At 38.2% G+C, this 23,723-nt stretch overlaps 1 protein-coding gene across 7 annotated transcripts in view; it reads left to right on the top strand.

Annotated features, from left to right (window-relative positions):
* Positions 1-23,723, top strand: part of ITPR2 (inositol 1,4,5-trisphosphate receptor type 2) — a 494,379-nt gene that overhangs the window by 260,226 nt on the left and 210,430 nt on the right. For all 7 annotated transcript variants that reach the window (XM_036080194.2, XM_078075789.1, XM_078075790.1 and 4 more), the window contains 3 exons: positions 6,142-6,332; positions 12,676-12,818; positions 17,771-17,879. In XM_036080194.2, coding sequence (XP_035936087.2) covers positions 6,142-6,332; positions 12,676-12,818; positions 17,771-17,879 — 443 coding nt within the window. The remainder of the gene's footprint in view (positions 1-6,141; positions 6,333-12,675; positions 12,819-17,770; positions 17,880-23,723) is intronic.

Genomic DNA, 23,723 nt, shown 5'->3' with positions numbered 1-23,723 from the left:
TATTAACTACCAAAACTGAACCAGGAAGAAATAGAAAACCTGAACAGACCCATAACCACTAAGGAAATTGAAGCAGTTATCAAAAATCTCCCAACAAACAAGAGCCCAGGGCCAGATGGCTTCCCAGGGGAATTCTACCAAACATTTCAAGAAGAATTAATACCTATTCTTCTGAAACTGTTCCAAAAAATAGAAATGGAAGGAAAACTTCCAAACTCATTTTTTGAGGCCAGCATTACCTTGATCCCAAAATTAGACAAAGACCTCATCAAAAAGGAGAATTACAGACCAATATCCTTGATGAATATGGATGCAAAAATTCTCACCAAAATACTAGCCAATAGGATCCAACAGTACCTTAAAAGGATTATTCACCACGACCAAGTGGGATTTATCCCTGGGCTGCAAGGTTGGTTCAACATATGCAAATCAATCAATGTGATACAATACATTAATAGAAGAAAGAACAAGAACCATATGATCTTCTCAATAGTTGCAGAAAAAGCATTTGACAAAGTACAGCATCCTTTCTTGAGTAAAACTCTTCAGAGTATAGGGATAGAGGGATATACCTCAATATCATGAAAGCCATCTATGAAAAACCCACAGTGAATATCATTCTCAATGGGGAAAAACTGAGAGCTTTCCTCCTAAGGTCAGGAACATGGCAGGGATGTCCACTATCACCAGTGCTATTCAACATAGTATTAGAAGTCCTAGCCACAGCAGTCAGACAACAAAAAGAAATAAAAGGCATCCAAATCGGCAAAGAAGAAGTCAAACTCTCACTCTTTGCAGATGACATGATACTTTATGTGGAAAACCCAAAAGACTCCACCCCAAAACTGCTAGAACTCATACAGGAATTCCGTAAAGTAGCAGGATATAAAATCAATGCACAGAAATCAATGACATTCCTATACACCAACAAGAAGACAGAAGAAAGAGAAATTAAGGAGTTGATCCCATTTACAATTGCACCCCAAACCATAAGATACCTAGGAATAAATCTAACCAAAGAGGCAAAGGATCTGTACTCAGAAAACTATAAAATACTCATGAAAGAAATTGAGGAAGACACAAAGAAATGGAAAAACGTTCCATGCTCATGGATTGGAAGAACAAATATTGTGAAGATGTGAATGCTACCTAGAGCAATCTACACATTCAATGCAATCCCCATCAAAATACCATCCACTTTTTTCAAAGAAATGGAACAAATAATCCTAAAATTTGTATGGAACCAGAAAAGACCCCGAATAGCCAGAGGAATTTTGAAAAAGAAAACCAAAGCTGGTGGCATCACAATTCCGGACTTCAAGCTCTACTACAAAGATGTAATCATCAGGACAGTATCGTCCTGGCACAAAAACAGACACATAGATCAATGGAAAAGAATAGAGAGCCCAGAAATGGACCCTCAACTCTATGGTCAACTAATCTCCGACAAAGCAGGTAAGAATGTCCAATGGAAAAAAGACAGTCTCTTCAACAAATGGTGTTGGGAAAATTGGACAGCCACATGCAGAAGAATGAAACTGGACCATTTCCTTACACCATACACAAAAATAGACTCCAAATGGTTGAAAGACCTCAATGTGAGACAGGAGTCCATCAAAGTCCTAAAGGAGAACACAGCTAGCAACCTCTTCGACCTCAGCCACAGCAACTTCTTCCTAGAAACATCGCCAAAGGCAAGGGAAGCAAGGGAAAGAATGAACTATTGGGACTTCATCAAGATAAACAGCTTTCGCACAGCAAAGGAAGCAGTCAACAAAACCAAAAGACAACCAACAGAATGGGAGAAGATATTTGCAAATGACATACCAGATAAAGGGCTAGTATCCAAAATCTATAAAGAACTTATCAAACTCAACACCCAAAGAATAAATAATCCAATCAAGAAGTGGGCAGAAGACATGAACAGACATTTTTGCAAAGAAGACATCCAAATCGCTGACAGACACATGAAAAAGTTCTCAACATCACTCGGCATCAGGGAAATCCAAATCAAAACCTCAATGAGATACCACCTCACACCAGTCAGAATGGCTAAAATTAATAAGCCAGGAAATGACAGATGTTGGCAAGGATGCAGAGAAAGGGGAACCCTCCCACACTGTTGGTGGGGATGCAAGCTGGTGCAGCCACTCTGGAAAACAATATGGAGGTTCCTCAAAAAGTTCAAAATAGAGCTACCATACGAACCAGGAATTGCACTACTGGGTATTTACCCCAAAGATACAAATGTAGTGATCTGAAGGGGTACTTGTACTCCAATGTTTATAGCAGCAATGTCCACAATAACCAAACTATGGAAAGAGCCAAGATATGTCCATCAACAGATGAATGGATAAAGAAGATGTGGTATATATATATATATATATAAATATATATATGTGTGTGTATATATATCTACACACACACACACACACACACACACACACACACACACACACAATGGAATATTATGCAGCCATCAAAAAAAAAAAAAAAAACAAAAACAAAAAAAAAACCCCGAAATCTTGCCATTTGCAACGACGTGAGTGAAACTAGAGGGTATTATGCTAAGCGAAATAAGTCAATCAGAGAAAGACATGTGTCATATGATCTTACTGATATGAGGAATTCTTAATCTCAGGAAGCAAACTGAGGGTTGCTGGAGTGGTATGGGGTGGGAGGGCTGGGGTGGCTGGGTGATAGACATTGGGAGGGTATGTGCTATGGTGAGTGCTGTGAATTGTGTAAGACTGTTGAATCACAGACCTGTACCTCTGAAACAAATAATACATTATATGTTAAAAAAAAAAAAAAAGAAGATAGTAGGAAGGGAAAAATGAAGGGGGGGAAATCAGAGGGGGAGACGAACCGTGAGAGACTATGGACTCTGAGAAACAAACTGAGGGTTCTAGAGGGGAGGGGAGTGGTGGGATGGGTTAGCCTGGTGATGGGTATTAAAGAGGGTATGTACTGAATGGAGCACTGGGTGTTTTATGTAAACAATGAATCATGGAACACTACATCAAAAACTAATGATGTAATGTATGGTGGTTAACATAACATAATAAAATTTAAAAAATTTAAAAATCAGTGATCAGAGCTTACCATATTATGATAAGTAAATATTTTTCGCTCTATAACCATTAGAGACAAAGATGTAGTGTGATGATATTGAGACTTTTCTAATTTCCTAACCAGGAACGTCTAATGGATCTTCCTTCACGTGTGTCTTGCTTTATTCTCTTCTTCAGGTTCATACTCAGTTGCCATGATTTCTTGTATTCACATTGACATTTTCTTGCATTCCTTTCTCTCTCTCTCTTTTTTTTTGTGTGTGTGTGATTTTCATAGTGGGTTTACAGAAAAAATTCTCAGATTTACATGTTCTGAAATGTTTTTATTCAGGTATCACTTGTGATCTTCAGTTTAGATGGGTATAAACTCCTAATTTCAAAATTTGTTGTCCATTAGTTCTTAAACATATTATTCTACAGATTCTAGCATACAGTATTGATGGTGAGAAGTTTGGTGCCCGTCTCTTTTCTATAGGAATCCTAGTTTTTCTCTTGGCTGTTGGCATTTCTATTAGTTTTGTAGGGCAACCATAACAAATTTCCTGAACGAGGTGGCTTACAATAATAGAAATTTTCTACTTCACAATTTTGGAGGCTAGAAGTCTGTAATCAAGGTGTCAGTGGCCCCATACTCTCTGAGACCCCATGCTTTTCTCTTCACTTCCGGTGTTTGCTGGCAGTCCTTGGCATTCCTTGACTTGAAGCTGAGTAAATCCTGTCTCTGCCTTGATCTTCACATGGTGTTCTTCCCTCTGTGTGTCTCTGCTTCCCTTACCCCTTTCTTATAAGGACACCAGTTGTATTGGATAAGGGCCCACCCTAATTTAGTATGACCTCATCTTAACTTGAATACATTTGCAAAGACCGTATTTCCAAATAAGGTCACATTCACAGGTATCTATGATTTAGACTTGAACATATATTTTTGGTGGCACGACTCAACCCATGATAGCATTGTCTGTTTTTACCAGAATATGGTCAATATGCTTATTTAATCCTGTTTTATACACAGTGGGTCCTTTCAGTTTGAAGACACACATCTTTCTTCAGATCAAGTAAATTGTTGTTTATTATTTTCTTAATAATTTCTTCCCTTCCATTGTCTCTGATCTTTCTTTCTGAAACTTATATATTTTAGATATTTGACTTCCTGGATGACTCTTTCTCTTTCATATTCTCTCTCTTTCATACTCCTTTTTGATCTTTTATGCTTTATGTTCTAGAAGATTCTTTGACTTTCCCAGATTATCAACTTGGTCTTTATTCTTATCCTTTTCTTTTTCAGCCATTTTGAAATGTTTATTTGTGCAATTATATTTTAATTTCCAAAATTTCTTTCTTTTTCTGATTTTGGGGGAGTTTGGGGGGAGTAGTATATACCCACATTTTCTGAGGATGATAATCAGATTATTTAAATATTTTCTGTTCTTCCCTGAATCATTTCTGTTTTCACTGGGGCCAGTTATTCTTAATGCTTTTAGTTTCCCCTATGATTCTTGGTGGTGTGTTCATGGTTATAAAGGTCTATAATGACTGCATTGGATCCACAGCAGTTTTGAGGGTCTGTTTCTCTACTAGCATTCTTGTATAAATGACGGATCTGACCCAGAGTTCTGGGTGAGGGGCTGAATAAATGATATACAGGCTTTCCTTTGGGGGGTGTGTGTGTGTGTGAAGCAGAAGACCAGCTGAGAATACTAACAAGTGTTATAATATGAGAGCTTTGCTCCGGGGTTAGAGTCTTGAATATTTTTTCTTTCTGCTGGAGCTGCTTCTTCTCTCTTCCCTCTTCTACTTCTTATTTGATGAAGATCTCTGGAGTTACTTCAAGCTCTATTCTGCTTCTCTGTCCAGTCCTGACACCTTCATTTGGCATTCTCTCCAGGTAGGTATTTCACTTCCATGAGAGTTCCTTTCTATAATTCCCTAACTTTATCCTCTGGATAAAAACTGCTGTTGCTAATTGCTCTGTTTATGCTAGTCAGAGCGGAGAGGACCTTAACTTCCCAGCTATGCACATGCTGTTCTTTAATGAGTTGCCCAGATAATTCCCCTACCCCCCATTACCACTCTTGGTGTTGGTTGACTCTCTTCTAAGGAAGACCTTTTCTAACTCTTATCTCTTATAGAGCAATGTCTGTCCTCTTCCTTCTCTGATAGACTAATCCTGTCTTCACTCTGCTTGCAAAAATGCCTCAACGTTTTTGTTTTCCTTATGGCAAGCATTCTCATTTTTTCAGTACTATGATATAAGTCTGATAAAATATATGTTTCAGTGAATTTGGGGAAGAAGGACATGTACAATGTGCCCTCTTCAAATACAGATTTTTTTATACTATTCAAGTTTTTATTTCTTCTCTCAGCTGTTTTGCTACCTGAAATTTTGTGTGTGCCTATGTGTGTGCATACACACATACACATCAATTATACTAATTAATAGACAGGCAGGATTTTATCATGTGTTTTCTGTCTGCTTTCTTATTTTTCTTGGCAGCTGGGAAAACACAAATTCACATGGCTGTTTTACACTGTTTTCTATATTGATGCTGTATGAAGTGAATTTCAAACATTAATCATCAAGAATCAAATAAGGTCTTGAATGTTTAATGAGCTCACTTTAATAATTAGTCTTAAGAATTGAAATGCTTTCAGGTTAAAAGCTTTTGTAGTTATAGAAAACAATTAATGGCAGAGTTTAAAGATTTGATTTTTTTCTGTTTTATTGAGATATAAGTGACATATAACATTGTATTAATTTAAGGTGTACAACATAATAACTTGATATATGCATATATAGCAAAATGATTACCACAATAAATTTAGTTAACATCCATCACCTCACATAGTTACAATTTTTTTCTTGTGGTGAGAACTTTTAATATTTATTCTCTTAGCAAATTTCAAATAGATGATACAGGATTGTTAAGTATAGTCACCATACTGGTCATTACATCACAGAAGTTATGGTTTTTCTTTTTTCTTTTTTCTGTTTATAAGATTATTTCAGTAATGTGTAAGAAGCTGTAGTCATAGTAAGAGAAAAATATTTTAATTCTTTCTTTTTCAGCAAAGAATCGTGGGATTGCCATTCCGGTGGATTTGGACAGCCAAGTTAATACCCTTTTCCTGAAGAGCCATTCCAATATGGTGCAGAGAGCAGCCATGGGTTGGAGACTATCCGCTCGCTCTGGACCACGCTTCAAGGAGGCTCTTGGAGGGCCTGCTTGGGATTATAGAAATATTATTGAAAAGTTACAGGTACAATGAGTATGCAATGGCTTACCATTTTCTAAATTATAATTTTTAATATATGTAGTAACACAAATAGAATATGGTTAAAAACATCAAGTTCTAGTTGGGGACCAGGCTTTACTTTACAATTCCCTACCAATATTACTCTTTTTAAAAGCATGGCTTCCAGGTAAAAGTTGTTATTTTTAGTGATTATGTATTATCTAATACATACTGGGTCTTAATATCAATGGGTCTTAATATCAAATGGGTCTTAATATCAAAATAATACTCAATAAAACTTGGAAAAATAGGTGTTGGGAAAATTGGATAGCCACATGCAGAAGAATGAAACTGGACCATTTCCTTACACCACACACAAAAATAGACTCCAAATGGTTGAAAGACCTCAATGTGAGACAGGAGTCCATCAAAATCCTAAAGGAGAACATAGGCAGCAACCTCTTCGACCTCAGCCACAGCAACTTCTTCCTAGAAACATCGCCAAAGGCAAGGGAAGCAAGGGAAAGAATGAACTATTGGGACTTCATCAAGATAAACAGCTTTTGCACAGCAAAGGAAGCAGTCAACAAAACCAAAAGACAACCAACAGAATGGGAGAAGATATTTGCAAATGGCATATCAGATAAAGGGCTAGTATCCAAAATCTATAAAGAACTTATCAAACTCAACACCCAAAGAACAAAGAATCCAATCAAGAAATGGGCAGAAGACATGAACAGACATTTTTCCAAAGAAGACATCCAAATGGCCAACAGACACATGAAAAAGTGCTCCCCATCGCTCGGCATCAGGGAAATCCAAATCAAAACCTCAGTGAGATACCACCTCACACCAGTCAGAATGGCTAAAATTAACAAGTCAGGAAATGACAGATGTTGGCGGGGTTGCAGAGAAAGGGGATTCCTACACTGTTGGTGGGAATGCAAGCTGGTGCAGCCACTCTGGAAAACAATATGGAGGTTCCTCAAAAAGTTTAAAATAGAGCTACCATATGATCCAGCAATTGCACTACTGGGTATTTACCCAAAGATACAAAAGTAGGGATCCGAAAGGGTACGTGCACCCCAATGTTTATAGCAGCAATGTCCACAATAGCCAAACTGTGGAAAGAGCCAAGATGTTCATCGACAGATGAATGGATAAAGAAGAAGTGGTATATATATACAATGGAATATTATGCAGCCATCAAAAAGAATGAGATCTTGCCATTTGCAACGACATGGATGGAACTGGAGGGTATTATGCTGAGCGAAATAAGTCAAACAGAGAAAAACATGTATCGTATGACCTCACTGATATGAGGAATTCTTAATCTCAGGAAACAAACTGAGGGTTGCTGGAGTGGGGGGTGGGGTGGGAGGGATGGGGTGACTGGGTGATAGACACTGGGGAGGGTATGTGCTCTGGTAAGCGCTGTGAATTGTGCAAGACTGTTGAATCTCAGATCTGTACCTCTGAAACAAATAATGCAATATATGTTAAGGAAAAAAAAAAGAAGATAGCAGGAGGGGAAGAATGAATGGGGGGAAATCGGAGGGGTAGACGAACCATGAGAGACGATGGACTCTGAAAAACAAACTGACGGTTCTAGAGGGGAGGGTGGTGGGAGGATGGGTTAGCCTGGGGATGGGTATTGAGGAGGGCACGTTCTGCATGGAGCACTGGGTGTTATGCACAAACAATGAATCATGGAACACTACATCTAAAACTAATGATGTAATGTATGGGGATTAACATAACAATAAAAAATTTAAAAAAAACTTGGAAAAATAAGTTACCATAAATTCTCATGTAATAAATTAAATATTCATAACCTTGCTTCAGTTTATCTCTCAGTATTCTCTTATACACTTTTGGTGAAAATGGTGTAAGCACCATTATTTGCATAGTATCCCAATCCTGTGTTTGGCCTGGATTCTGGGACATCAAGTAAAGAGAGACATTGTATTTGTCTGCTCAGGCTGCCATCACAAAATACCATAGACTAGGTGGTTTAACCAACAGCAAATTATTTTATCACAGTTCTGGAGATAGAAGCCCAAGATCCCTCTCCTTGGCTTGCAGGTGGCTACCTTGTCACTGTGTCCTCATATGGTCCTTCCTCTGTACACATATGTGTCTGTATCCTTATTGCCTCTTCTTATAAGGACACCAGTCATATTGGATGAGAGCTGCCCATATGAATTCATTTTACCTTAATTATGTCTTTAAAGGCCCTATCTACACATATAGTCACATTCTGAAGTACTTCAACATATGAGTTTTGTTAGGGAGACACAATTCAACCCATAACAGAAATCTTCCCACCCACATAATTGTAGACAATTTCATGGAGTGAATTAGGGTATGGTTTGAGGAAATTGTTTGGCTTGGAGAATAGTCAAAACATGAACTGGAATAAATATTGCAAGAGGTTACATGTAGAATAATTGGTGGAGGTTCAGAATTTTAATAGCTGAGTGTTATGTGTGATTAAAAAGACAAGTTAGACTCGGTCTGAAAAACTTGAAGGTTAAAAGTCATTGAAAATTTGGGTGAAAATGTCATTATAAGTTATTAAACAGTTACTGGTTTGCAGGAAAGAGTTATCAGGAAGAGACTAGAAGAGAACAGACTAGTTAAGAATCACTAAATATGTGGGGTACATCGGTGGCTCAGTCAGTTAAGCGTCTGACCCCTGATTTCCACTCAGGTCATGATCTCAGGGTTTTGAGATTGAGCGCTGTGCTGGATGTGGAGCCTGCTTAAGATTCTCTCTCCCTCTGCCCCTCCCCACCTTTTCTCTCTAAAAAAAAAAAGAAAGAAAGAAAGAAAGAAAAGAATCACTAAATATCTCAGCCAGGTGGCAGTATGAATGAATTGAAGAAACAGGGCTTATATCAATAATGAAGGCAGGGTCAACAGACCTGCCTTGGGTGGAGAGAGGGAGAGAGAGGCGTTTAAGAGGCACTGATGATTGGAGACTAGATGCTATTATTAAGATGTTTTATTGTAGGAGAGAAGGAGAGACTACAGTAGAAGGAGGTTGTCCATGGTCATTGCTAATATGCTGAATCACATTAACAGGCTATTAAATGTATTGGAAGTTAAGTCTATATTTGGAGTTATTATTTGGAGCAAGGACAGTGGATGGTGTTGCTAAAAGGGAGAATATAGTGATAGGAAAAACAAAGAACATCTTGTAAGAGGCCAGGAATGGCAGAATGGCTTAATAAGAGATACAAATGGTAGGGTCAGAAAGAAGAGGAGTCAGGTTTATGAGCAAAAAGAGTAGAACATTTCAGAGGAGAGATGGATAGAAGTGTTAGCCAGTGTATAGAGAGGACATGCGTTGTTTCACTCATTAAATAAATACGTCTTTAGTAAAAAACTCAATGCCAGCTACTGTGTGCTAGAGATAGAGCCGTGAGCCCTATGCTCTCATGGAAGATACATTCTCACCCATTAGATGAATGATATAATGTTAGGTAATTGAAACTACTATGAATAAAATAAAGCACGGTAACGACATGATGAAGACATACTGGGAGAATGATCTTATAGTAGACACCTCTGTTGAGGTGACATTTGAGTTGAGACCTGAATAAGGGAGAGGAATAATCTATTCAAAGATTTGAGGACAGAGATTTTTATTAGGAGGGAATAGTAAATGCAAAGGTACTTAGGCAGGAATGAAGCTGGTGGGTTTGAGGAGCCAAGAGAAGCCCATTGGGGTAAGAGTATAGTGAGAAAGGAGGAGAGGATTATGAAAGTAGGAGCCAGATCATGTAGAGACTTGCATGGTAAGGCATTTGGATTTTATTCTAAGTGAGATGGCAACTCATTGGAGATTTTCAGTAGAGGATAATCATGACTTGGTTTGCTTTTTAAAAGGTCACTGGATTTTGAGTGATGAGTGGATTATAGGGTCCAGATATAGAAGCAGTGACTCTTTTGCATTAATTCAGGCAAAAGATGATGGCAGCTTGGCTTACGGGGGTAGCAGTTGTAGTGAAGAGAAGGAGATGAATTTTGGATATATTTGGTTGTAGGGCCAACAGGACTTGGTAGATGGGTGGATGAGTTGTGGGGGGTTGGAAAGGAGAATAGAGGATATGATATGATTGAATCATTTGCTAAGATAGGGAAGAATGGAGAATTGTAATTAGGAATTCTGTGTGTGAGATTTTAAGTTTGAGATGTCTATTTAGATATCCATGTGGGTATGTCAAACAGGCAGTTGGATATATGAGTCCAGAGTGGTTTGAAAGATGTCCATGCAGGAAATATAAATGGGGAATGTTCCAGCATATATATAATATTAAAACCATGGACTTGAATGAGATTTCTCACAAGAAAGGACCAGGAGCTCCTGGGAGTTGGCGAAGGAATGGTCAGGACATAGGTGGAAAATACAGAAAGTATGATGTTACGAAAGCCAAGAGGAGAGCAGGAAGGGTTTGACAGAATAGAAACAAGTGTGTAAAATGCTTAGCAGTGGTTGGGTAAGATGAAGGCAGCAAAGTAACCACTGGATTTGTTAATAGGGTGATGATTGCAACTAACTGTTACTCAACAGTAATGATTACAAACATTTATTGAGGAATAATAAGTGGCCAGTATGTGTTAGAGGCTGTCCTGTGAACTTACCTTTAATCCTCACAGCAAACCCATGTGAGTGTGAGTATCATTATCCTGACTTTTCACATGGGGAAATAACAAGTTAGAGATTACATAATTGGCCTGTGATCAAAATAAAAGCTGAAGGCAGAATTCACATCATAGGAGCCTGAACATAATTTGTTTAGTAAATGAAATGAAGATAGGTAATCTGAAAAAATAGATACATTTTATTAAATATGGTCATAAATTTGATAAGCATATTCTCTTCCCACATTATAGAATATCTAGTTTCCAATTTGCATTATTGCCTTCCTGATAGTCTCTTTTAACTGTCATCAGAAATTTCTCAGCTTATTAGAATAGTTGAAGTAGAAATGATCACTTTTGCTGAGAAGGGAAGAAAGAGTTAAACAGGAGTTACCTCTGAATCTAGCCACAAGAAATCAAGAGAGGTGGTGGTACCCCATCTGTGTTGCCGTAGCTGAAAGTAACAAGCGATTGGCAATCAGTTTTCTGCTGAACAAAATATGTCATAGGTATGGGTGAATAAAATATTGCTTTAGGTGAGAAGATTTTTTTTTGGTCTTTTAACATAGTTATTTTAAAAACAGAAAGGGAATGCTTTAGTCATTAAAGAATGTTCAGTAAATTGTCATGGCCCACAGACCATTTTAGAAACATGTCAGTGAGAATGCTTCAGCTATAATTAACACAATTTTAATGAAAAGTGGCTTAAACAATTAAAAACATGTCATTTCACATAGCAAGGAATCTGGAGTTGGGGCTCTTCTCAAATTGGTTAATTTAGTAGCTCAAGAGAGCAGGGCCTTAACACTGTTGGTCTATTGGCTTTCAGCCTGAGGCTGGTCTCCAAAAGTCATATGGGGGCTGCCTCACATTTTGGGTTCACATGCTTAAGCTGTCTTGAGAGCCATAGGTAGTTTCAAAAGAGTCCGCCCCCGCCTCCCCTAACACACACCACTGCCTGCTCAGCTAACGTCAACCGATGTCCTATTAGCTAGGACGGTGTCACATAATCATGTCTAGACTAATCACTGGCAGTGGAACTGGAATGACCATGACTGGCTTAAACTAATCAACCGTGACCCCAACCTGAGGGGGCTTATACCCTGAGGATGTTGCTGCCTACTTGAGAAACAACATGGGGATCCTATTAGTAAGGAGAAGGATGGAGAAAGGCTGTTGGGTAGGTGACCAATAATGTCTATCAAAAAGATGTAATTTGAAATAGTATTAAATGTCATCAAACCCTTGTGAAGTGCTAATACTCCTTCAAAGAATATATCGAGGAATTTCTCCAGTGGAAGATACGGTTAGTTCCAGATGACCAGAAATACATATGGAATCTTTAAGCTGTTCCTCAAGCATACCCCAATTTATTCTGATTTGCTGAATACCTATCGTGTCTCCATTAAAATCCTAGATACTGCAGGGCTTGTAACAGTGGCTTCACTCACTTTTCACCTTGTATAAATATCCTTAGAAATCATATACCTACCCACCCCTCTCTTATCTTATAAATGAAAAAGGTGACCAAAGCAATATTCATACAGACAACCAGACTATACTTTAAGCACAGACCTTTGATGCCACGGGAAGGTAGGGTACATCTCTGAAATTCCCACGTCTTATTTCTGGTTAGTATTCTTAGACTTGTCATATCTTCAAATGATGAAATCTGACTTAGGTCTTCATGTGGGTTCCCTTGTGCTTTATTCCTTAGGATGTAGTGGCCTCGTTGGAACAACAGTTCAGCCCGATGATGCAGGCTGAATTCTCAGTGTTGGTTGATGTGTTGTACAGTCCAGAACTACTGTTCCCCGAGGGGAGTGATGCAAGAATAAGATGTGGTGCTTTCATGTCCAAGTAAGTGGGTACAATCTGAGATTCTGCTAGTGTTACCAAGCCGAGATGGCCTCTAATACATTTCCGCTTTTTACTCTGCTGGTACATGGCAGTCCACAGAATATGTGAAAGATCTAAAATCCATGTTAAAATACACTTTCAAAATCATTAATTTGAGTCAATTGAAATTTTATTTTGGTGAAGGTCAAGTTATATTTTACTAAAGTTTACTGAAAATAAAACGTCATTATTGGGCATGAAATATCACATGAAATAAGTTCTCATTCCTCTCTATTCCTCTCTATTCCCACACACAGTATGTGGTGTGACCTTCAAAAAGATTCTTGTTTAAAGTCACTTATTTTCATTAACATAATGGAAAGAAGGGGAAACTAGCATTTACTGAGGTCTTGCTGTGTGTGTTATTGTCCTCCATGTGCTTACCTCTTGAATCTATCTGCACCAACACTCTGTGAGATTGAGGACTCAGCCTCATTTTAGTGGTGGGAAGGCTGAGGCATGCTTTAGATGAAGAGCTATGACGTCTCCACACAGCCCTCTGCCATGCCGCCTTGATCAGCCTCATCTGCAGCCTCTCATCTACTTATTTCCCTCAGAAGATTTGAGTTGCGAGAGAAAGTGTAACTAGCTCCAGAAAAAAAGAGCCATGTCTTAATGTGAGGGCACTCATTGAGTGATTCATTCAAGATGGCCAGTCAGAGGTACTTGCTAACCCCTTGACCATATCTATCACAGCTAATTCCTACATGGTTGAGGATATTGCTAAAACCCCCTCCATTGACTGTGATGCACTTGAGGTAAAAATGGAAGGACTGGGGGACACAAGAAGTGTGTTCCTTCCTTTTACCAGTTAAAGCTGGGATTTGTGGAGAGAAAACAAGATATGGGATGAGAAGAACTGACTGCAGGAATCATTTTGAAGAATAGGCAGGGTTTCTGTATTATAGCCAGAATCATGGATTCTTGGCTCTAGACCCACTATGTCCTATAGGGACTAGGAAGAATGTGTTCGTCTGGACACTTGCCAGTCTTCTGATAAGAATTTTTAAGTGAAGAGGTCCAGTGTATCTGCAAAACTGATAACCATGGAAGCCATTAGAAAAAAAAATTAAGTAGAGGTATTCACTAGTAATAGGGCCTTTGAGAAATATCCTTTACCTCCTGTGAATGTATATCAATGCATAGAATGTGAATTAAAAAGCGGGTAGTAATCGAGAATTGTAAGTCCAGGAAATTATTATGATACTATAGATGTGTCCCTGAGACTTGATAGTCTAGGACAGGGGCTGGCGAACCCTGGCCTTCGGGGTAAATTGGTCCTTTTGATGATTTTTGCGAATAAAGTTTTATTGAAACACAGCTACACACTTTGATTCACATGTTGTCTGTGGCTATTATAGTATTGTCATCTAGTTGCCACAGAGATTTTGTGGCCTAACAAGCCCAAAATGTTTATTCTTTGGCTCTTTAGAAAAAAAGTTTGCTGCTTCAATGTCAAGAATTAGGCTGTCAGTATGGTAGTTACTAGCTACACATAGCTTTTTAAGTTAAAATTTAAATTAATAAAAATATATAAAGAAAATATTCAGTTCCTGTCACATTTGCCACATTTTAAGTGCTTAATAGCCATATGTGGCTAGTGGCCAACAAATTTGATAGCACAGATAGAGAATGTCTCAATTATTGCAGAAAAAGTTATGTTGGATTTCACCGGTCGAGAACTTAAAGATGTAGGTCTATGTAAAGATGACATAGAGTGACTCACAATGCCAAGAAAATATTGGCCTGAGCTGAACATGTACTAAAAGCAAATCTGTTGCAACACCAGGTACCGAAAAGGAGAGAAACGGAGCAATATAATAGTAGGAACATATTACAGATACTACACTCAGATGGAAAAAAAAGATGTCACATACTTTTGTGGTTAGAGAAGAGATTTTTGTGCTATTATGATTGTAGTATGGCCAGTGACTCAAGAATGTCTGTTTTCTGCTCTAATGCTTTTCCTACTCCTTCCCTAACTCTGTGAAGAACCAAGGGTTTTATTTGCAGGGATGTCTAAGAAAGTTAGAACCCAACTTTATTAATAGCTATGCAAGGGGCCCTGTATTACTGTGCAGAGCTCTCTGGTAAAGCTTAGCTGGAGAAGAGAGCTTAGGTCCAAGGCCTTCGTGGGGCCTCCGACTTCCTCAAATGAATTTAATTCTTGGAACTTGTTGACTCAGATGGGTCTGCTGGAGAATGTGAGGGGTAGATCCCAGGAAAGATCCCAAATTCCCATATCTACTTTGTCACATAAATTGAGACAGAAGAGAATAAAGAGAGAATAAGTCAATGTGGGTGTTAACCTTTAAGACGTCTGGTTACAATCTATTCAAATTAACACTCACTCCTCCCTTATGAAGGATAATCTCATAGTTTATCAAACTGTGGGATGTGATTCATTAATGGGTTTAAAAGTTAATTTAGGGAGCAGAGGCAACCATAAAAAATGAATTAAAAAATATAAAATATCAGAGTGCATCTCATATATAACTTTTGTGTTAGTTTAATACACTACACACATGTACTTATATGGTGCATTTTTTCGTGAAACTTATTTTTTCCTTAGATCATAGAAAGCAATATTAGAAGGCCACAGACTTTATTTTTATTTATTTATTTTTAATTTAATTTTATTATGTTATGTTAATCACCATACATTACATCATTAGTTTTTGATGTAGAAGGCCACAGATTTTACTCAACCAGACATTATGTAATGGATGAATACTTTGTATAAATTCCTAGCAAATGGTATTCACCCTTATGCTTGATGTTTTCAAATGGTTGGTGAATGAAATATTTATCTAAAGAAAAGTTAAAGAAAATTAAAATAGCCTGAGAGAAAAAAAAAAAAAATCAAAGGAAATTTACGATGCCCACCAAAACTATGTTCATGCATTCAAGGACTACCACACAAAAGAAAGGACAAAACAGCAGAAGTTTCAGGACGGCAGGTGTTTTCCTTGCAAGGAGAACTTGAGAACAATTATTCTGCCTGCTGAACCTGATCACATGTCTGAAAGGAAATCACTGTTCCTTCCTTCACTGTGTGCCACTCCTTCAGCATGGCATGGGTATCATTTAAAAGTATCCCTGTCCGTTCACTCACCCTGTCCATAAATTTCAGGTGTCTGTCATCTGCCCTTCCTCTTCTTCTTCCATTTCTGATTTGATTACTTACCAAGTCCTGGCTATTTTATTTCTATATTGCTTCTTGTAGATTACCCCATCACATGCCCTGTGCATCCCTTGCTTTGTTCTTACTCTTCCATGTCATCTTTCACATGTAGGCAGGGTCATTCAGGTCCTTTAAAACAGAGGTCCCCTATTTTCTATAGCGTACATTCCAGACTCTTTAGCGTAATATTGCCCGTTCCTTCTGTTCAGATTGCATGTCTTATCCTCTCTTCTTTTATGTCTTCACGTGTCAGCTGGAGATGGAGTATTTATCATTTCCTGGACAGGAAGGTCAGCTTTCTGCCTCTGCCCTTTGTTCATATTGTTCCCTTTTAAAGGACGCCTTCTCTCTCCACCTTTTCCTGCCAGGTGAAATCTTCATCGTTAAAAGTTATCTCTTCACTGGAACCTTTTATCAGCCCTAGGAAACTTCCCCAAAGAATGTAGTAGTTTCTTTGTCTAGTTTATGGCATTTGCCGTTACCTGTGTTGAAACACTTACCATATCACATAAGAGGTGGCTGAGTGGGGACTCTCTTCACAGTAACTGAGACTCAAGAGATTAGTAAATGGGTCATGTCACCACAGAATGGTGCTTCACAATCTTGGCTCTGTGGTCAGATGGACATGGGTCTATTTCCAGATCCCACCACTCAATGATTGTGTCACTACAGGCAAGTTGCTTTATGTCTCTGGCCCTCTGTTTTCTCATGAGCCACGTAATAGAACCTGTGGCATTGGCTTGTTGGGAGGATGAATTGAGAGAATCCATGGGTAGTCCTAGGACTTCACCTTGACACCTGATAAGGTCTGACTAGTCATTTTCTAGTGAAAGCTCACTTTTCCTGAGGGTTATGTCCCATGGTGCTCCTGTTATGTCACTGAAATGGGGCCATTCCATTATGTTTGACATCATTCTGTTTTTCTAGGAAGACATGTCTCACAGGGTCATTTTGAGAACTAGCTTTTTCAGAGTTATGTATGATAAGCTATGCATTCTGATTATAAACATTTTACTTGATTTTGAGTTCTTGAGGATGGTATATAACTATGATCCTCAAACTTTTCTTCTGACAGAATACCAGTGCAAAGGTTATCACTATAAAATTAGAATTTTTGCCCACATTATAGTAAAAATAGTACATGGCTAGACTGTCTTGATGTTACTTTGTTGTGGTGGTTTTTTGCTTCTGATCACAAAACTGCCTGTTTCTACCAAGCCCTAGTAGTGAAAAATAGCACATTATTATTATTATTAACAGAAACTGGAAAACAGCCCATTGTGCTAAGGTTGCAGTGTTGTATACTGCTACTGAACCTATATAATTAAGGTAATATAGTCTATAGAAAATAATATAGTATAACATAATATAATAAAATGTAATTTGCTGCAAATATTCCCGTTTCTCTACTAGTAAAGTTGGTTTATTTCATATGATGGGATTAAAGATAATCAGTGTCTCATTGTCTTTTAGAGCATTGTGTCCCACTAAAAGTATGCTACTTGAATAAATTTAAAAGCACTGAGATATACTGCCTGTAAAGCAAAGGATGTTTTATAATACAAAGTCTGTGAGCTGAAGTGTAATTTTAAAAGTTTTGAAAATAGGTATCATGTTTACTTCATATTCTCAAATAATAATGTGACTCTTTCCCCTCTAGTATATGATGTTAGTATACAGACTGAAGAGAAAGCACTGTTGTATTTAAGACTTAATATTCTGCTTTAAGGTTGATTAATCATACAAAGAAACTAATGGAGAAAGAAGAAAAGCTGTGCATTAAAATTCTTCAGACTTTACGAGAAATGCTAGAGAAGAAAGACAGCTTTGTGGAAGAGGTATATATTTTTAATTTTTAGTATTTGAAAATAAAGTAGAATTTCTAGTATGCCATAACCAATGAATTACGTGGGCTATGAGATGATTGCTTATATTACATTCTGATGGCATACGTACTTAGATGAATTAGATAATTTGTTTGTTTGGTATTCATCTTTCATGTCTGCTTTGAATTGAGAAAAAACTAAGATTAGAATGGCCCAAGTATTTGGCTCATTTGTTTTATTATATTTTATCTTCAATATGTGTATTTTCTCATATAGACCAAATGATTTTTTTTTTTTTACAATGAACAACTGAGATTCATTATTAAAATTCTGTATAAAGTTCTGCTGCATATTAAAATGGTCTATGCGTTTGGGCATATGTTGATCTTTTATTGTAAATATATGTCGCTTTTGTTTTCTATAATATTATGCCATGTATTATAAAATAATAATATTTTTTTGTAAGTGGAATAGTAAGTTTCTATTCTTACCTATATTAATTTAAGTATTGATTTTCAGGGAATATAACTTATAGATAATAATTGTCATTCTGTTACTAAAAATGACAGCTCAGGTGCTCATTAAGATAGAGCTAGCAGCATGTCTAATACCCAAGGTGATACACTTAAATATAAAATATAAATCCAGTGAGGTGGGGTTTTTTTGTTTTTTGTTTTTTGTTTTTTTTTAGCTAGCTACCTATACTTATATGTTAGGTAGCAAACAAAATTTGTACCATGTTCCTTAATAACTTTTTGGTCTGATTCTGTAAGTACTAATCATCTGATATGTTTAAAATAGGAAGAATTTTATTTATTAATTTATGTATATGCTATCTAATTCCAAAAAGATCATATTGTCAGGGTTTTTTTTTTTTAATTTAATCTTGTAGAAAAGAAATGCAATGGAATCTTGGATATTAATAGAAGGGGCATAACTTCAAACTACTCCATTTGAATCAGATGCTTGCTTTATAATCAAAATGACTTTTGCTTTGCATTAGTTCTCTTCATCATTTAAACTATGTTTGGGAAGCAAATTACAGAAATAAAGGTGGTCAGTGCAATTTTGGCAAATGTTTCTATGACACAATGTTTCTAGGACTCAAGAAAAATGCTTATAAGTCTGAGTATTTGGTACGCTTGTAAAAAATAGTCAACTTCAGACTTTATTGTTTTCTTTCTCTGGTTCTTTAAATACTGCTATAGCTGGTTTGATTTTGATTAAAGTACTAGATCCTAAAATAGAAAAATGGGGTCAATATAAATTTTGACAGAAGAGTGAGGTTTACAGTAATAGTAACTTGTGCTTAACAGGAGATATGTAAGAGTTCCGATTTTATATAACAGATTATTATGGAACAGCTCTAAAGAAAATAAGAAAGAAATAAAGTAAGATTTTACTTTGAGGGGCACCTGAGTGGCTCAGTTGGTTAAGCGTCTGCCTTCAGCTCAGGTCATGATCTCAGGTCCTGGGGTCGAGCCCCACGTCAGGCTCCCTGCTCAGCGGGGAGCCTGCTTCTCTCTCTCCCTCTGCTTCTCCCTCTCCCTCTGCTGCATGCTCTCTCTCTCTCTCTCTCAAATAAATAAATAAAATCTTAAAAAAAAAAAAAAGATTTTACTTTGACTAGTCAAGAGTATTAGAGTGTATCTCCCAAACCACCCTAGAATAAATCTCCTTTCCATTCCCACTGCTATCACTAGTTCAGACTCTCATTATCTCTTGCTAGAAAACTCCAGTAGTCCACCTCTCTGAGGCAGAGCTTGAAAGAAGCTAGAGCTGCTGTTTTCCAAAGTCCAAGAGGCACCATTCTCATATGATATGAGGGTGAATGGCCCCAGCAAGACATAGCCCTAAGGGAAGACTTAAGATGAGAAAGGCTAGTTGGGGTTATTCACTCAGTCACTTAACACATATACTATGAACAATATTTAATGCTGGCATTGTGCCTGGGCGATGGGGATAAGGAGAGGAATGACACAGCTTGCCAGGGGCCACTGTGAGGTACAATTCACATGCTAGTGGACTCATGGAATATAGTTTGCAGAGATCATAAGAGTCTTTCAGAAACTGTCAGGGGCTCTGCACTGCCTTGGTGTTCCAGACCCTCCATAATGTCCCCAGTGCTTTTTGCCCCCACCCTTCTTCATCCATTAGCCTCCAGAAATCTGTGCTATTGTGTGCCTGCAATGTGCCTCAGGCTAATCCTGCACCAAACCTGGCTACATTTGGAATCATGTATTGCTAAAATCCAAACAAACCTCCAAAACCCCCAGTGTTATCTTTGTGGAGGAGCTCTAATGGGTAGTACTTATCACTTGTTCCAGCCAGTGGTGATTACTTTCTCAATAGAATTACCAAAATACACTGTGCCTCCCTTTTAGGATGCTTCCGGCTATTTCTGAGTATTTAGTTCAAGCATTTATAAAGGATGTCATGGAGACCCAGAGACAGTATGTGATTTACCTGAGGTCACACAGTAAATGCCAGACCAGGACTTTACTTGGCTCAATTATTCATGTCGGGGGCAGGGGGGGAGGGGGCAGAGTGAAATGATTCACCAGTCTGGGTGAAATGGCGCTGGGTAACAGATTCAGAAACCGGCCAAAGATATTCTACAACTCATTGTGTGCTCTCAGAAAAAAAACCCTGATTATCAGTAGCAGGATTATAGGTGTCTGTGTTTTCATGATTGTATTAGTTTTCCATTTACCAAAATTTATCTTACAGTTTTGGAGGTCAAAAGCTGAAAATCAAGGTATTGGCAGGGGTATATTCTATCTGGAGACTCTAAGGGAGACTTTCTTTGCCTTTTCTAGTTTCTAGAGGCCTCCTTCATTCCTTGGCTCGTGACTCGGTTCTCCATCTTCAAAGCCAGCAGGATAGCATCTTTCAACCACCCCCCCCCCACACACACACACTCCATTATCACATCTCTCACTCTGACCCTTCTGCCTCCCTCTTGTAATTACAGTTATATTGGACCCACCTTGATAATCCCGTCTGTTCTCCCTATCTCAAGATTCTTCATCACACCTGCAAAGTCCTTTTGCCTTGCAAGGTCACATATTCACTGGTTCTGGTAGTTAGGGCATAGACAGAGTTGGGGTATGCCACCGTTCAATATATCACAACGATTCTTTTACTGACAGAGATGACATGGAGTATGTAGATGGAGAGTTTACTTGTGGCTGATGAAAATTGCTATGTAGGACAGTTTAAATGTGAATGAATATAACAAAAAAACATGGAGACACTTGGAATGGCATTAAGTCACAGAGGGTACCTAATATCTGGTTGTCTAATAACTGGATTTCTACCATCAACTGGTTTTCTACTGTTTGTGTTCGAAGCATTTCCAAAAGATCTCTCAGAAGTAAATCAAAACAGAGAATTCACAGCAGGTACCAGGGTTTTCCCGCACTAGCTATCCTAATACACGTTTCCCCTGCTATCCCAAAGTAGTGTTCCTATAAAACCTTTCATAGGCCAAAATGGTATAAAGCAAATAAGTGATTACCATTAATTTATATGGAAAGTGTTTATGCATTCCTAGACCTAAGATATAACCTGTCTTAGGCTTTTCTGATACCTTGGGACATCTCTTGCTAACAAATGCACAGACTAAATTGAAAGAAAGCACGGCTGCTCACAGACACAGTTCAAAACTTTGGGGGCTTGGGGCGCCTGGGTGGCTCAGTCGTTAAGCGTCTGCCTTCGGCTCAGGTCATGATCCCGGGGTCCTGGGATCGAGCCCCGCATCGGGCTCCCTGCTCGGTGGGAAGCCTGCCTCTCCCTCTCCCACTCCCCCTGCTTGTGTTCCTGCTCTAGCTATCTCTCTCTCTGTCAAATAAATAAATAAAATCTTTAAAAAAATAAAAATAAAAAAATAAAATAAATAAAAAAAAAAACAACTCTGGGGGCTTGATGCTGAGACGCTGAGTGTGGTTCCAGGGGAAGGCGCTTGGGGGCGCCACTCGCTGTTTGGGGTGCTCGCTGCCTCCATCAGGGCTCTGCGGCAAAACAAATGCTGAACACCATTTTCGCTTTTTGCGTTTTTTTTTTTTTTTCTAAAGACCTTATTTATTTATTTGAGACAGAGAGAATGAGAGAGAGAGAGAGAGAGCACATGAGAGGGGTGAGGGTCATAGGGAGAAGCAGGCTCCCCGCCGAGCAGGGAGCCCGATGCGGGACTCGATCCAGGGACTCCAGGATCATGACCTGAGCCGAAGGCAGTCGCTCAACCAACTGAGCCACCCAGGCGCCCCTGCCTTTTTTTTTTTATAAAAGTGAAAATCTTCAGATTTCTTTCAGTGAGCGGAAACAGGTACTAGGGTGGGTCTTCTGTAAAAACGAAGCGGTGTATCGTGAACTTTTTAAAAAGCGTGGGGATACGTTTCAGACTCCACCTATTTAAATTTAAAACCTTAAAAAATTGCCATTTACATTAATCTTCCTTTGGTTTCTAATATCAGAAGGTGTGTATGTTTGTGTAGCTGGTAAAATAAAAAAAAAATGGAGCAATGAAGCATAAATTTGCTTCATGGTTGAAACAATTTCCAACTTTAAGATCCCAGCTTTCTGATTTTGTTCGCCTTAAGTAAAATCATCATGTAACTACATTTTATCTGGTATTTAGTCAATTATTTTAAAAAACATTTACAATTTATAATACTCTGATGGCAATTCCTAGATGAATTTTACTTAATATTCTTTTTGTTTCATGTTTCTTAGTTTGTGCCAAAACTTTGAGATATAAAATGTGGATGGGCAATATCTTGAAGAGTCTCAATAGAATAATATAAGTAGAGGAGAATTTAATTTTCTGTTATGTGTGTCTCTGTGTGAATCACCTAGTCATCATATATGTACTATATGTCATACTATAAGTTATAGTACTTAATTTTATTGAAGGATAAAACATGAAAGGTGTATATAGAAAGTCCTTAAAGGGAAAAATTACCAGAGTTTAAAAAAAAAATGCCATGTAAGGGTATGTATGTTGACAGTTTGGGGAGGGAAAGGGAAAAGAAGGAATGTTTTAAAATGGCTTTGGGGGGGGCGCCTGGGTGGCTCAGTTGGTTGAGCATCTGCCTTCGCCTCAGGTCATGATCCCGGGGTCCTGGGATGGAGCCCCACATCCGGCTCCCTGCTCAGTGGGGAGTCTGCTTCTCCCTCTCCCTCTGCCCCTTCCCCCTGCTCATGCACGCTCTCGCTCTCTGAAATAAGTAAATAAAATCTTAAAAAAATTAAATAAAATGGCTTTAGGGCAGTATGATTTCAAGGGTCTCAATCCTGAAAGCCATTTTGTCCTACTCTTATTTCTATGACCTCTCTACCACAAAAAAGAAATATCTGATAGGATATGTGTGCTGTTGAACAGAGCAGAGCGATCATAGCACCACACCATTGTTTTGTGTATTTAAAGACATTTCAGGTCCAGATCTGAGTAAGGGTTTACCTGAGGTGGTAATGGAGGCACAAGCTCTGGGGGTTGGTTAGAGGTGGTCTGATGAGCGGGAGCAGGGAACAAAGAAGGACTGTGTTCAGAGGATTGGTTTGGTTTTAAGGATTTTTTTTCCCTCTCATCTTATACTCTTTAGTATACATGTCCAAGAAGATTTATAGAGCATTACAAATTATTCCTCTCATAAAAAGGGAGAACCATATATAAATCATAAATATAGATGTCTATAAGCTCTGATCCTAAATATGTAACGTTTGTAGCTTCTGTACTTTAGAACTGGAAAAGATAACTCGTACTGAAAATATTTGCTGATGGCTTGTGGAACTGGTAATTTAAAGGTACTTTCCTTATGCTGTAGTCAAAGAAGTTGACCTATTTAGAATGCCAGT

This window comes from Halichoerus grypus, chromosome 6 (genome assembly GCF_964656455.1).
Source record: "Halichoerus grypus chromosome 6, mHalGry1.hap1.1, whole genome shotgun sequence".
Taxonomy (NCBI): Eukaryota; Metazoa; Chordata; class Mammalia; order Carnivora; family Phocidae; genus Halichoerus; species Halichoerus grypus.
The sequence above is the reverse complement of the archived record's forward strand: the minus strand, read 5'-3'. Positions and strand labels throughout refer to the sequence as shown.